The sequence below is a fragment of the Typopeltis vanoorti genome, chromosome 14 (genome assembly GCF_054136105.1).
Source record: "Typopeltis vanoorti isolate ZY-2024b chromosome 14, IOZ_Tvanoo_1.0, whole genome shotgun sequence".
NCBI classification, from domain to species: domain Eukaryota; kingdom Metazoa; phylum Arthropoda; class Arachnida; order Uropygi; family Thelyphonidae; genus Typopeltis; species Typopeltis vanoorti.
Window position 1 is genome coordinate 4,932,345 of NC_143562.1, and position 15,541 is coordinate 4,947,885.

Consider the following 15,541-nt stretch of genomic DNA (forward strand, 5'->3'; position numbering starts at 1 on the left):
ACTGGGGAGTTCTTTCGCTTGGTTGAACAGCGGGAAGGAGTGATGACAAGAGGCCATCCCTGGAAGTTACGAAAGGAAACTATGAGCAAGAGAGTAAGGAGTGGTTTCTTTGTGTGGAGGGTGGTTGAGCTGTGGAATGCATTGCCTGATGGAGTGGTGGGAGCAAGAACGGTCAGTGAGTTTAAAGAGTGGTATGATAGACTTTGTGTTTCTCAGGGGGGGACCTCCCCTCGATGAGTCTTGACAGACTTTATGTCTTAGGAAGGACCTCCCTCGATGAGTCTTTTGACTTCTTGGAGGCCTGAATAATAATAATAATAATAATTTTACAGAAGGAGATTCAAATCTGGGATCACAATGATGATTTTAATGATAATTCTACAAAGGCAAAATTTTTAAAATATTAAATGTGTAAAGATAATCAGAAATGTGAAAGATAAAAGATTTCTCATTACTACGAACTCTTGAGTTGCTTAAGGGCAATGTCTTCAAATTCTGATAATAATTGACCATATGTTTCACATGTGAAAGATTTCTCATTGGAGTGAATTCTTCTGTGTCTTTTAAGACTTACCATTCGTGAAAACGATTTTTTACAAATATCACAGCTAAAAGGTTTCTCATTAGTGTGAATCCTTATATGCTCTTTAAGATGATGAGACATCGTAAATGATTTATCACAAATTTCACAAGTATAAGGTCTCTCGCAAGTGTGAATTCTTGTGTGTCTTTTAAGACTCTCCATTCGTGAAAATGATTTTTCACAAGTTTCACAGGTAAAAGGTTTTTCATTAGTATGGATTCTTATGTGGCGTTTTAGATCTGGAAATTTTGAAAATGATTTACCACAAATTTCACATGTACAAAGTTTCTCATTAGTGTGAACACTAGTGTGTCCTTTAAGATGATGAAAGTATGAAAATGATTTTCCACAAGTTTCACAAATAAAAGGTTTTTCATGAATATTTGCATGTTGTTTAAGAGCTGCAGATTTTGAAAATGATTCACCACAAGTATCACAGGTAAAAGGTTTCTCATTAGAATGAACTCTTGTGTGTTCCTTAAGGTGATATGACCGTGAAAATAATTTACCACAAGCTTCACAAGAAAAAGGTTTCTCATTAGTGTGAATTCTTGTATGTCTTTTAAGAGTTCCCACTTGTGAAAATGATTTACCACAAGCCTCACAGCTAAAAGGTTTCTCATTGGTATGAGTTCTTGTGTGACGTTTAAGATCTCCTAATTGTGAACACATTATACCACAAGTGTCACAAGTATAAGGTTTCTCATTGGTATGAATTCTTAAGTGTCGTTTAAGACTTTCCACTCTTGTAAATGAATTACCACAGGTTTCACAGGGAAAGCGTTTTTCACTGGTGTGAGTTCTTGTGTTCAAGACTTCTTCAAGACTGGATTCATCCAAAGTTTCATGGATCAAAGTTTTTTTACTTGATGGAACTAGTGTGTCTTCCTTTTGTGATCCATGTTCCTCATATAACTTCTCAAAAGTTTCAGATATACTTGTTTCTCTGGTCTGTGTTTCTTCTTTTTTATTCCACGAACTTGAAGATGAATTGTTAACTGTTTCAGTTAGCAAGTATTCCTCCATATTATTTAACCACCAAAAGCAGGAAATCATACACAATAAAACTTCAGAATTGATATGAAGGGTTCTGCATTCGAATCCAGATAGCAGTTAAGTTCAGCACACTTCACTTTGCTGCATCAATAAACTTGATCTACCAGGGAGAAAAAAATGTAATTAAGTATTCACACAATTTATTTTAAAATAATTCACTGTGAGCTACAAAAAAAGTTATTTGCAATGGGCAATACAAGGAATTAAAGTCCTAACTGGTGTCATCTATTGTTGGATAAAGAGAGAGAGAGAGAAACGTTTTAATTGGATCTTAAAATTAGTATTTTCCAGATTTTTGGCAAACTGTGATACAGCCATACTTGAGGTTTGGGGAATACTTTAAAGCTGCTGCTGATTCTAAAAACAATCTCTCTCTCTCTCTCTGAGTTATGACGACTTGTCTGCTAGTCCTGACTTGCCATAATGATAATCCCAAAAGTATTTTTTATGTTCTCCAAAGCAGATGCCAACAGGTCTTCCTGTCTATCCATAGTAAGCGAGTTCAAGTATAGGACAAGTTTGTATGGCCTGTTGAACTTTAACTTCCTATATTAAAAATTCCTAGCTTGATCAGTTTCTTTTTGCATAATGCCACCACAACATTTACTAGCAATGAACTGACAGTCATTTTCACATGTCAACAATTCTAGCCTATTCAAATTATTCTGAAACTGCCATATTCCTGATTATTCTGCCTATCTGTGCATCATCAGCAAAGATGCTACATTGTCACCTGTCAGATCCTTTCCATTATCATCAATGAAAAGATTGAAAGCAATGAACCAAAGACTGATCCCTGTGGTAGAACACTGGTCATCTTAAATCTTGTAGAATCACATCCCCCATATACCACTTTCTGATATCTGTTAATTCTCCAATTTATGTGACAGCCTTTCATGATGTATGCTACCAAAAGTCTTAGTGAAGTCTAAAAGTGTCACGGTATGTCCATTCCTATTGTTTAACTCGATGGTAATGTTATTATAAAATGTGAGCAAATTGCTGAAATATGACCTTACCTTAATAAATCCATACTGTTCCTTGCAAAGTATAGATTCTCTGTCAACCTATTTCTGTATAAGAGGCTCTTACTAACTTTTCCAAAATCTTCACCACCATCCGAGATATACTGATAAGTCAGTAGTAGGGCATATTAGTCTTTGTATCACCCTTCTGCAATGGGATTATCATGCATTCTTTTCACTTCTGTAAAATCTTCTCTGTTCTGGGGCTAAAATTATATAGCATGGTCAAAGGGCATATCAGTTCAGCTGAACATGCTTTTAGCATCTATGCTGATATCCCATCAGTCCCTACTCTCAAATTCTTATTCAGTTTGTGCAACAGCTCTAGTATCTTGTCCTCATATGCCTGAGTTTCTTCATCAAGTAAAGAGCACTAAACTCAATGTTGCATACTCCAGGTTTAGTTAGCTTTCAGCAAAATGGGCACTCATTATTTGAACAATTTCTTCTTCATCTATCTCATGCATACCATTTTCACACTCATTCTTGCTTATACTTACAGAATAATGATAGAATTGTTTTTTTTTTTTTAGCTTGCAGAGGAAGTTTCTTTTCATACTCAAACTTAGTTTTCTGTACAACAGTTGTAACTCTTCTAGTCCTTATAAACTTCATAAGATTATGCATCCATTTTGCTCCTACCCTATTTATTCTCATCTTCATCTTCCTTATACCCTCTTTTACCTTGCGGTGTCGAGGACCCTATTTATTCTTTCAACTTAAATTATGCTTTCCAACTGCATCATTTAAGAATTTTTTTTAAATGCTTCCTCCATTCCCTCCCATCTAGCAAATGATACCATGGAATAGAAACTAGCCTACTACTCAGATGATCATAATATCATGCTTTGGAGTTCAGCTTATAACTTTTTGAATGAATGGAAATGCATTAGCTGCTTCCCAAGTGAGTACAACATGATTACTATGATGGTGAGAGTACAGTCATGTCTTTCAATTAAACCCCTTCCGATACTATAATCAGATGTAACACTCTTTGACCTCAAGTTCCTTCTGACATATGCTGCTTGAAGAAGTTGTTTCACAATCGCTCAGTAAGTTTAGTTTCATTCTTCTCATGAGATTTCACCATTACACAATCAATGTTTGAATAATTAAAGTCACTATGATGATTACTAAACTCATCTTGATAGGTCTGTAACAACGCTCACTATGTATTTGATCTTGTCAGACATCCTCTCACACCAGATGGCTTTTAATTTGCTGCCACATGGAAAATTGTTACTAGTATTGCAGTAGCAATATTATATCTAAAAAAGTGCAATGCATCATCAAATTCCTGACATGTACCCTCAAGGGGTGTACAGGATATCATAGTACTACATGAAAAATTTACATAATTACTAACTTCCTATCTACAATTTTCCTCCAAATCAGTCTATTACTTGTCAAGACTCCAATATTATCATTATCAGATCTTATATTTCTATCGTCTAAGGCAGCGCTTCCCAAACTGTGGGCCGCAGCCCCTTTGGGGGCTGTAGATTTTGTTGAGTGGGGCTGTGAAATAATGAAAACAAATTTAAAATGTTTTAAGACTAAGTAGATTTTTTTTATTTTAAAAGAAATGTATTTAACTTTTATTATTTATTTATTTTTTTTTTGTTATTTTTTATATTTTAATGGAAATATTCACACATTGGTGTTGGTTCACAAACTTTGCTTCCTGCGTATTTCGGTGCTTAATGAATATTAGTAAATATTGCTTATTCATATGTTTCATTTCAAAGCAGTGGTTAATTGTATTTACTTCGAATGCTCTCCAGGGAAGCTCCAAATCTTCCTGTCCCTTTCATCACGTGTTCGTAATCAGGGACTTTATATACATATCAAAACTCATTTTATATTATCACTGTCATCCGAGCTAGTTTTCTGTTATCAATAAAAGTTTCGCATATACTTCACACATGAAAAAAAGCTTAAACAAGTTCATGTAGGGAGAAAGTAACTCGCTTGCAGTGGTAAACAACACGCCCTCCCTAACAGCCACTATACTGCAGAGGCAATGAAACCAAGTACTTTTATTTTATTATGCCAGTGAATAAGGTATGAGGAGTCTGTGTAATATATTTCTCAACAAATAGTGCAATTAGACACAACTGGGATAAAAACACACTAATTAATGAATCACATGTCCCCTCATACAGAAACTATGCTGTATATATAGACAGAAACAAAACCATATGTTGCATGGGCAAACACAGTATCTAACTAAAAACTATTGTTATTAATTAGATGTGCGCGAGTTCGATTTCCCAAGGCAGCAATAAAATTCAACCGAACGTGTTAAAATTCGTAAAAGTGTTAAAATTAAGTAATATATATATATAATGAATGTTATGGCAGTTTCACATATTATTATTATTATTCAGGCCTCCAAGGAGTCAAAAGACTCATCGAGGGAGGTCCTTCCTAAGACAAAGTCTGTCAAGACTCATCGAGGGGGAGGTTCCCCCCCCCTGAGAAACACAAAGTCTATCATACCACTCTTTAAACTCACTGACCGTTCTCGCTCCCACCACTCCATCAGGCAATGCATTCCACGGCTCAACCACCCTCCACACAAAGAAACCACTCCTTACTCTCTTGCTCACAGTTTCCTTTCGTAACTTCCAGGGATGGCCTCTTGTCATCACTCCTTCCCGCTGTTCAACCAAGCGAAAGAACTCCCCAGTGTCAACCCTGTAACCACCTCTCAACAGTTCAAAAGTCTCAATCATATCACCTCTCCTTCTATCCACCAAACTCTGCAGTCCACATTCTCTCAGCCGATCCTCATAACTATCCTTGTACAGTCCTGAAACCATCTTTGTCATCCGTCTTTGTATCCTTTCCACAGTTAATTTATTCCCTTCAAATCCTGGGGACCAAATCTGAGAACAATAGTCCAAGTGTGGTCTGATCAGAGACTTATACAACGGAATGATAACCCTCTTATCTCTGCAGGTCAGTGTCCTTCTCATAATAGCAGCAATCCTCTGTGTTACCTTCACCACCTTTTTTTATGTCCACTAAACTTCAGGTTTCTATCAATCATCAACCCCAGATCTCTTGTCTCCCCTACTTCCTCCAGTATAACTCCTCCCATAGAGTATGCAGCATCCCATCGATGTTTCCCAAACCTCAAGACCTTATATTTTGCTGCATTAAACTGACACCCCCATTCATTTGCCCATCTATCTAGCTTATTTAAATCCTCTTGCAGGGCTACCACATCTGCACTATTACTAATAATCCTTCCCAGCTTCGCATCATCTGCAAACAACTGAATATCTCCCTGCAATCCACTGGCTATGTCATTGACATTGATATAAAGGTTAAACAATATAGGTCCTAGTACTGAGCCCTGTGGGACCCCACTTGTAACCCTCTGCCTCCTGGAAACTGCTCCACCATACACAACTCTCTGATACCTATCAGACAGCCAATCCTGAATCCAGTTGACCAATCTGACATCCAGACCCATGTGCTGCAACTTAAATATCAGCTTATCATGTGGCACCCTGTCAAATGCCTTCGCCAAGTCTAAGAAAATTGCAGTATATGCCTTTCCCTCATCTAATGTTCTTGTAACTTTATTATAAAACGCTAGCATATTGCTAAAACAAGTGCGTCCTTTCACAAATCCATGTTGATTCCCACAGATAACATTTCCCTCATCTGCCCAATGCTGTATACGGTCCTTCACTACTTTCTCAAAGATCTTAACAACTACTGATGACACACAGACTGGCCTATAATTAGACACTTCCAGTCTGTTACCACCCTTATGCAATGGCACTATCTTACCTTCCTTCCATTCCCTGGGCACCTTTGCCAAAGCCAGACTTTCATTGAAAAGCCACGTTAAAGGCACTGTCAATTCCCTAGCACATTCTCTCAAAACTCGTGGTGAAATACCATCCAGTCCCACAGCTTTACTGACATCCAGAGTACTCAGTATCTGAAACACACTCTCGTCCTGTACCACCAGACCTCGAACCAGTCCTATCCCTCTAGCATTAAAACTGACTCCTCTAGGATGAAATACTCCAATAAAGTGTTCATTGAACAATTCCACAATGTCCTCTGCATCAGTCACTCTGTTCCCATTTTTACCCCACAATATCATTCTTCCACAGTCATTTCTCCTCCTACTGGCCACACAGCTAAAAAATTCCCTAGGATTTTCTTTGGATCTTAGGGCCAATCTCCTCTCATATTCCAGTTTCGCTTTCCTTACCACACTAGTCACTCTTCTGGCTTGTGTCTTATATTCCTCATGCATCTCTTCACCTGTCTCCTTATATCTCTTCCACAGCCTCTTTTTCGCATGCAATTCCTGTTTAATATTGTTTGTCATCCACTTTACTCCAAATTGCATCCTCTTCTTCACTCGGGTATACAACTTACCATTGCTGATAACAAATATTCTTTCACAATTTCCCACGCACTAGTGATATCCCGGCCTTCCAATTCCTCCCTCCAAGAAACTTCCCGAAGTTGACGTCTAAGACTATTATAATCACCTGCCTTATAATTCCACATAAGTTCCCGTCTCTTTGATACTCCTGCATGTCTATTTATTTTCCAAGTCAACACCATATGGTCACTCTCTCCAACTGGTGGGAGAGACGTCAACTCAGTTATTATCAACTCTTCTGATGCTATAACCAAATCCAAAACTTTTGAACCTCTTGTTCCCTCTGTTACATGTTGCCTAAGACATTTGTCCCTCAAGAATTCTAGAAATTCCATTCCCCTATTGCTACATGCATCTTCGTCTCTCCAATTTATACTACTGAAGTTAAAATCTCCCATAACAATCATTCTTCTTGCACTTGCCAAACTTAGCTGTCTAAACATCTCCTGGTCCCCATCCTCTGTGCTCCTGGGTCTGTAGCAACACCCCACTAAATATCCTGTCTTGCCTACCTCTATCTCACACCATACGCTCTCAAAATCATTTGTCTCACTTCCTTCCAAATTCTCCACTCTTAGAGGACATAGGTCATCACTTATCATAAGCAGTACCCCACCACCACCACCACGCTTTCCCCTCCTATCCTGACGAAAAATGCTATACCCAGCAACTTCTATTCCTGTTGTTATATCCCCTTCTGTCAACCACGTCTCAGTGATCGCAATAATTTTTGGCCAGGCTGATGCTATCTGCGCCACCAATTCCTCTCCCTTATTCCGGATACTCCTGGCATTAGTATAAAGCATATAAATGCCATTGTTTCTATACCCAGCATTATCCCTTCTAGACTCCACTGGGCTCAGTGTTACCTGACATTGTCTCCCTTCTCCCAAGTATCCATTCCCACAAGAGGCCACCCCTGCTATCATCCTCCCTGGGACACACCGACTCGTTCAGAACAGCAATATCTCCAGATGCCTACGTCCTTCCTCATTCAAATGTAAATGGTCTCTCGCATACAATTCCTCTCTTTCCTCAAAGGCACTCCAAGCATCCACATATACCAGTCCTCTCGTTACACATTCTCGCTATTATGCCATTCAATATCACCGCTCTTCTGCTCAGCTCATCATTATCATACCTAGGCAACATGCACACTATTTTTCCTCTCTCTCTCTTCTTCCATACAGTCTCAAGCAAAAATCTCATATCTCTCGCTGCCTGACTTACATTACCACTCAAGTCATTCGTTCCTACCATCACAATCATCTCATCCACCCTTTCACCTCTCTTAATTGCCATAGCCACCCTTTCTATTGTTCCTCCTGGCAAACACTCCTCACGCATCCTATCTTGAACACCACGGATCATTGAGTCACCATACATTATACCTCTTACCATTCCCTCGCTCCTATTGTTTCCATTCTCTCCTCTTCTTTCATTCCCATATCTCTCTCTTCTACTGTTTCCATTCTCTCCTCTTCTAGCACTCCCATACATCTCTCTCATTCCCTCTCTCCAACTGTTTCCATTTTCTCCACTTCTAGCACTTCAATATTCCTCTCTCATTCTGTCTCTCCTACTGCTGTTTCCATCCTCTCGTCTTCTAGCATTCCCATACCTCTCTCTCATTCCATCTCTCCTACCGTTTCCATTCTGTCCTCTTCTAGCACTTCCATATCTCTCTCTCATTCCGTCTCTCCTACTGTTTCCATCCTCTCGTCTGCTAGCATTCCCATACCTCTCTCTCATTCCCGCTCTTCTACTGTTTCCATTCTCTCCTCTTCTAGCACCCCCATACCTCTCACTCATACTCCCTAAATTCTCTCTCTCTCCTATTCTGATTCGCCTTGCATTTATCTCTTCCATTCTCCTAATCTTATCTTTCATACTTCTGCTCTCATTCACAAGACATTCCATCTTCTCTTTCAACTCATCTATCTCCCTCTGCAGGTCAGTCACTCTTAATCTAAATTCACTCTCCCAAGCAAAACCATCTCCTAAACTTTCACAGTCAGTCACACCTTCCACACTATCAACTATTATTTTCTCATTCTCTCCTATCACACTACTTGTCTTCCTACATTCATTCCCCGTTCCTGGAGCAACAAAGTCGGATATCAATATATCTAATGTACTTATTTCCTCCAACTGCCTGCATTTTGCGCACATACGCTCTCCACTCTCTTTAACAAGCCACATATGTAATTCCCGAGACGCATACATCCGCAAGTACTGCATGCCAGAAAGTCCCTTATGATATTGCTAATAATTGAGTTCTTAAATGGCGGAGGACTTGGCGTTACGCCACTTGCGACTGCTGCTGAATCCACCATCATTCCTTACTGCCGAGTAGCGTAATCTTTAATAATTATTCAATTAATAAATAAGAGGAAAAAAAAGTACAAACATCAGAACATTTAAGTACTAAATATAATTAAATAAAATGAAATATAACTAAATACAGTAACTTAGCTTCGTTTTGTCTTCCGCCGTTACGCGTTCGATTCCGATGGTACCAAAATATATTATATTGCGACAGCAACTAACTTCCAAAAAACAACCACTCAAGTACACTCGTATTCAGAGAAACAATTTAGCACTCAAAAACGTAGAAAAACGGGGAAAAAAGCGGACTATTCACCGATTAAAAATCACTTTCTTCTGCACAGCTCGAATTCACCGCCACGTGCTCAAAGAATTAATAAGAACGCAGCCGACAGGATGGAATTCGGTTGAAGAGAGTTAGCATTTCAACTCAATTGTCAGCTATGCTTTTATCTTTTGGTTGCGCGATCTTTTGTTAATACCACACCAATCATATGCACGTTTTAATAACCCGCCTTTACTGTCTATTTTGCGTTAGGCTTAATTACCTTAAAGGGAGAAAAGTCACAAAAGAGAAAAAATGTTCCTGGTCCAGGGATTCCCTGATTCAGGTAATATTCACTAATTTCAGGTTATCAGTCTGTGGTGTGCCAGTATCGGTAAGTGGTGTTATTATTTGATCTATTCTATGTTAAAAAATTTAACCCTGAGATGGATAAGTGGCTGATAAAAAATAAAACAATTCCTACGAAAAATCAGAAGAAGCAGAAACAGACTCGAAAAAAAAGGACAGTATTTCATATTTTAACAGAACAGCTTGCATCGTCTTCAGAACCAACGGTAAGAGGCAAAAAATGTAATATATGCATTTGATTTTTGCAATATTCGATGTGTATAATAACTAGGAAGAAAGCCAAATGGCTATATTTTCTGGCGAGGTTGATAAGTTAAGGGGATAAAAATCCCTTATTATTTTTCAGCCAGTAAGCGAAACTAAGATCAAAGACTACGATCTGAACGTTTCATGCCGACGAACTGTCGGCGGATCCAAGCGTAAGTGACTACTTGGTAGTGACACACCACAGCAACTCGTTGCAAAGGTGGAGCAAGGTCCCTCACTATTCTTGATATTTTCTCATAATGTAAAAACACACAGCTCCTAGGAGATGTAGTACTGTTTTACATTATGAGGAGAGGTCACTACCCAGACCAGTTTCAACCTTTTTTTGAGGTCTCATCAGTGAGTAGCTAGACCTAGAATATCAGAGTTTAAGTGAAAAGAACTTACATACTTTTGCTATACGATTCCCGAAAGGAGTGTCACTATATTATGTTATAACATATTATAACTAGGAAGAAAGCCAAACGGCTATTTTTTTTTCTGGCGAGGTTGATAAGTTAAGGGGATAAAAGTTAAGGAGAGATATATTATTATAATATTTATTGTATTGAATATAAATACAATAAATATTATAATAATATATCTCTCTATTATGATTTTTTTTTCGATGGGGGCCGTGAAACATTTTAATTTTTGCAAAGGGGGCCCTGACATCCAGAAGTTTGGGAAGCACTGGTCTAAGGCACATTGTACTGTATTAATCCACCTATATCTTGGTCTTCCTCTGGGTAGTTTTCCTGCCAACCTGGCAGAGAACACTTGTTTTGCTAATCTTTCCTTGCCCATTCTGTTTAAGTGACCATACCACCTGAGATTAGCTCTGCTAATGCATTCCTGGATGCTGACAATGTCAAGTTCTTTCCTAATATCCTCGTTTTTAATATGATATTGCCATTGATGGCATCTGTTCACGCCTCTAATCTTTCTCAGGACTCGTATCTGCGGTCTCTAGTCTTTGGTCAAGCGTTTTACTTCTGACCCAACTCTCAGATCCATAAGTTAAAACTGGTTTGAACACTAGAAAGTATTTTATTTTGGGTATAATAAATGTTAAAGATACCAAGATATTTTAAACCTGATTTTACTCCATTTCCCAAGTAAGCAAACAGACAAACAAGTCAAGTTTGCGCCTGCAAGTGTTGTAAGTCTAGCTGATCCTACACGTAGTGCAAGACAAAGGGAACTCATGGTAAAAGTAGAATAAGCTCTGATCACTAATCTTAATATTTACCCTTAATGCAAAGCACATCTCCTGGAGGAGATGTATGATGTTTTGTATTAAAGGCAAGGGGGCCACTACCCAGACCAGTTTCGACCTTTATTGAGGTCTCATCAGTGGGAGCGAGGCTAAAAAAATACCAAGATTTTAGTAATACAGAGCTTATAAGTATTTTACCAGAACAAGTTACCATAAGGTGTTTTAACCTTATTAAATAAAAATCTCAGGAGGAGATATAAATGTAGAAAGTATTTTACCTTGGGTATAATAAATGTTAAAGATACCAAGCTATTTTAAACCTGGCATTAGTACGCAAACAGACAAACAAGTCAAGATTGTGGCTGCAAGTGTTGCAAGTCTAGCTGATCCTACATGTAGTGCAAGATGGTTTGAACACTGTCTTGTATACAGCTAATTTAGTGTTCCGACTAATTTCTCTCTTATTCCATATGAATTTATTCAGTTGACTTCCTACCATACCAGCTTTGTTGATTCTGTTGTCTATTTCCATATTTAACTTAACATCTTCATTAAGAATCGTGCCTAAGTAGCTGAAATGTTTTACTTGTTCCACAGGTTCCCCGTTAACAACACAGTTGATATTTTCAATAATTCTACCTATTTTCATTGTCTTTGTCTTTTTAATGCTGACCTTCATACCATATCTATTACAACAGTTATTCAATTTAGTCAGGGAATCTTGCAAACTTGTAGCGGATTTATTTAGCAGTATAACATCGTCCGCATAACGCAAAGAGCTAACATTAACATCTCCAATTCTGATACCATGTTTAATACCACTCTCCTTCATAATGTGATCCATATAGATAATGAATAACAGAGAGGATAATGTACATCCTTGTCTCACACCAGATTTAACATTAAATCATCTTTCTGTACATCCTTCAATTCTAACTGCCGACTTACAACTTAAATACAGACTAAGTATTGCTTGATATAATGCCCCGTTGACACGGTATAACTGTAGCGTATCAATAGCTTCTCTCTTGGCACCTTGTCATATGCCTTTTGCAGATCAACAAAACTTAAATACAGATCTTTATTATATTCCCATGCTTTCTCGGCTATTTGTCGTAAAATGAAGATCTGATCCTGATAGCCTCTATTTGACCTGAATCCAGCTTGTTCTTCACCAAGCTTTTCTTCCACAATTCTTCTCAACCATTTCTCAAGTACACTTGCATAGATCTTGCCATGAACACTCAGTAGGAAAATACCTCTGTAATTCTCACATTCAGTTTTATTTCCCTTTTTATATATGGGTACTATTAGAGCTCTACTCCAATCATCGGGAATTCATCCCTCTGTCCAGGCTTTCTGAACTATGCAGTGCAGCCACTGTAAGACTTTTATACCACCATACTTCAGCATTTCTGGTCAAATATCATCTACTCCTGCTGTCTTTCCACATTTCAAGCCTTTGATGGCTTTTTCTACTTCAAGTATGGATATGTATTCTTGACTGTATGCCTGTTGAGTGTTTTTTACCACTGTGCTATCGCTGCTTGTTTCATTTAGCAATTTTTCGAAGTAATTACTCCATACTTCAAAGATATCTTTTTCTCCTGTTTTCATGTCACCTTTATCATCTCTAACTCCTTTTACAGCACTCTTTCCTCCATTTCTAAGCTTCTTCGACAACCTCCAGAATATCTTACCACCTTCTTGATATTTATTTTCTATGTTCTTGCCAAAGCCCTCCCATGACTTTTGTTTAGCTAGTTTTACACAGTGTTTCGCTTTCTTATATTTGTCTTTGTATTCTCTAAGAGCAAAAGCTGACTTATTTGCCAGGAACTTTTGATATGATTTCTTCTTTTACTTCACTGCCTCTTTAACTTCCTGTGTCCACCATGGAGTTTTGATTTTTCCATCCTTGCAGACAACCTCACCACATGCCTCTTTGGCTGAATCAATCAGGGTTTTCTTCAAGGCTTGCCACTGAATCTCCAAGGTTTGGTCTCTGTCCTCAAACTCTTTCATTTTTTCTTCAATAATTTTTGTATATTTTAGTCTACAGTTCACATCTGAGAGCTGCTCAACTTTTATTCGCTTTAAAACTTTCTTACATGTTATTCTTTTCAATATGAAATTCAATTTTATCCTCCTCAAGACTAAATAGTGATCGCTTCCAATTTCAAATCCTCTGTACACTCTGGTGTCCTGCACCAGGGAGAAAACATCACTATCAACAATAATATAGTCAATGAGACTTTTCTTATTCCTTGCCTCTTCTCTCCATGTGAATTTGTGCACATTTATATGTTGGAACATGGTGTTAGTAATAACCAGTCCATGTCCTGAGCAGAAATCCAACAGGTATTTGCCATTATTATTAGCTTTGCTCTTTTCTCCAAATTTTCCCAAAATATTTTTGTATCTGACAATCATTACCTACTCTGCTATTCAGATCCCCAACAAGGACCAACTTTTCCTTTTTCATTGTATCAGTTGCTTTTTCTAAAGCATCAAAAAATTCCTCCACTTCTACCTTAGTAGAACCTTCTGTGGGACCATAGGCACAAATAAGTCTCATTGTCCCGTTCCCCATTCTCATATTTGCCCACATCACTCTACTTGGGACTGCCTGCCATTCAAGATTAGCCTCGTATTTTGTGTTGAATATTATGGTTACTCCTTCTTTTCCTTGATTGTCATTGCATGAATATAACATTTTGTATTTATTCCTCAGAAAGATCTCACCAGTTTTTGTCTTTTTTGTTTCAGTCACCCCTATTATGTCGATCTGGTATTTATCTAATTCCTCAGCTAGCTCCATTTCTTTGCCATTCAGGCTTCTTATGTTGATAGTACTGATCTTTAACTCTGGTGATGTTGAGTTGGGGTGTGTTTTCAGATTTGTGCAATGTAGAAAGTACAATGCAAGGCACTAGAAATAGAGATCTCAGAACAGTGAACCTGGGGTTTCTGCTGTAAAGCCCTCTGGGAATAATCTAGTCTGTCAAATATGGAACATAAGCAAAATTTTTATTAGGGGGACTCAACTTGACATTAAGATACACATGCAGCAGGAAACCCATGTTTAGCTTTTTGATTATGAAAAGGCTTTTGAAAAAAAAAAAATCAACATCCTAAACTAACACAAATTCTGAAAAACACTAATCTTAATGAAAAAGAAGTTAGAATAAAAAAAGAATGGATAGTGGAATGTATTCTCCTGTTGGAAAGAGTGGCCATGGAGTGCTGATCACCTGGATGAGAGCTATCCGTTTGAGGACTTCTATATGTGGAACTACAATTCCAATAATTATGGACAGCCCAGGATACAACTTGAACAATAACACAGAATGAGGAGTTGGCTGAAATGGAGATTAATACTGCTTGAACAATGGGCAAGTATTAGGTAACAGCAGCAATATATATCCAATGCATTTGGATATATATTGCTGCTGTTACCTAATACTTGCCCATTATTCAAGCAGTATTAATCTCCATTTCAGCCAGCTCCTCATTTTGTGTTATTGTTCAAGTTGTATCCTGAGCTGTCCATAATCATTGGAATTGTAGTTCAACATATAGAAGTCCTCAAATGGATAGCTCTCATCCAAGTGATCATCACAGGATGAGAACTAGCCTCCCAAACTTTGGAAATGCATTCCAAAGTTTGGGAAGTTGAATAAGGTATACATATAACATGGATGATCAGAGAGATAAAGCAAAATGCAGAAAAGATATTATCATTATTATTATTATTATTGCCTGATACCTCAAGGAATCCAAGGACTCATTGTAGGAGGGTACTCTACTCCACTCTGATACACACTGTCTCCCCTAGTACTTAATTCTTCCACTACACAGAACTACAATAAAACCATCTACAACCAATCAACAATACAACACAGTATTTTTTGACTGTAAATTGCATGTGTTCTGATGGCCGATTTGCCTGAACATAGGATGAAAAGCTTGAGTTTCCGGGAGGGAAAACCCTCCTATGTCCATATGAGATCATCTAACTCACCTTCAA

At 37.9% G+C, this 15,541-nt stretch overlaps 1 protein-coding gene across 1 annotated transcript in view; it reads right to left on the reverse strand.

The window, feature by feature from the left end:
- Positions 1 to 339: 339 nt before the first annotated feature.
- The window catches only part of LOC150099135 (uncharacterized), a 35,623-nt gene continuing 20,421 nt past the window's right edge, over positions 340 to 15,541 (reverse strand). The window contains exon 2 of the mRNA XM_090404039.1: positions 340 to 1,739. Coding sequence (XP_090260165.1) covers positions 455 to 1,639 — 1,185 coding nt within the window. The 5' untranslated portion in view covers positions 1,640 to 1,739 and the 3' untranslated portion in view covers positions 340 to 454. The remainder of the gene's footprint in view (positions 1,740 to 15,541) is intronic.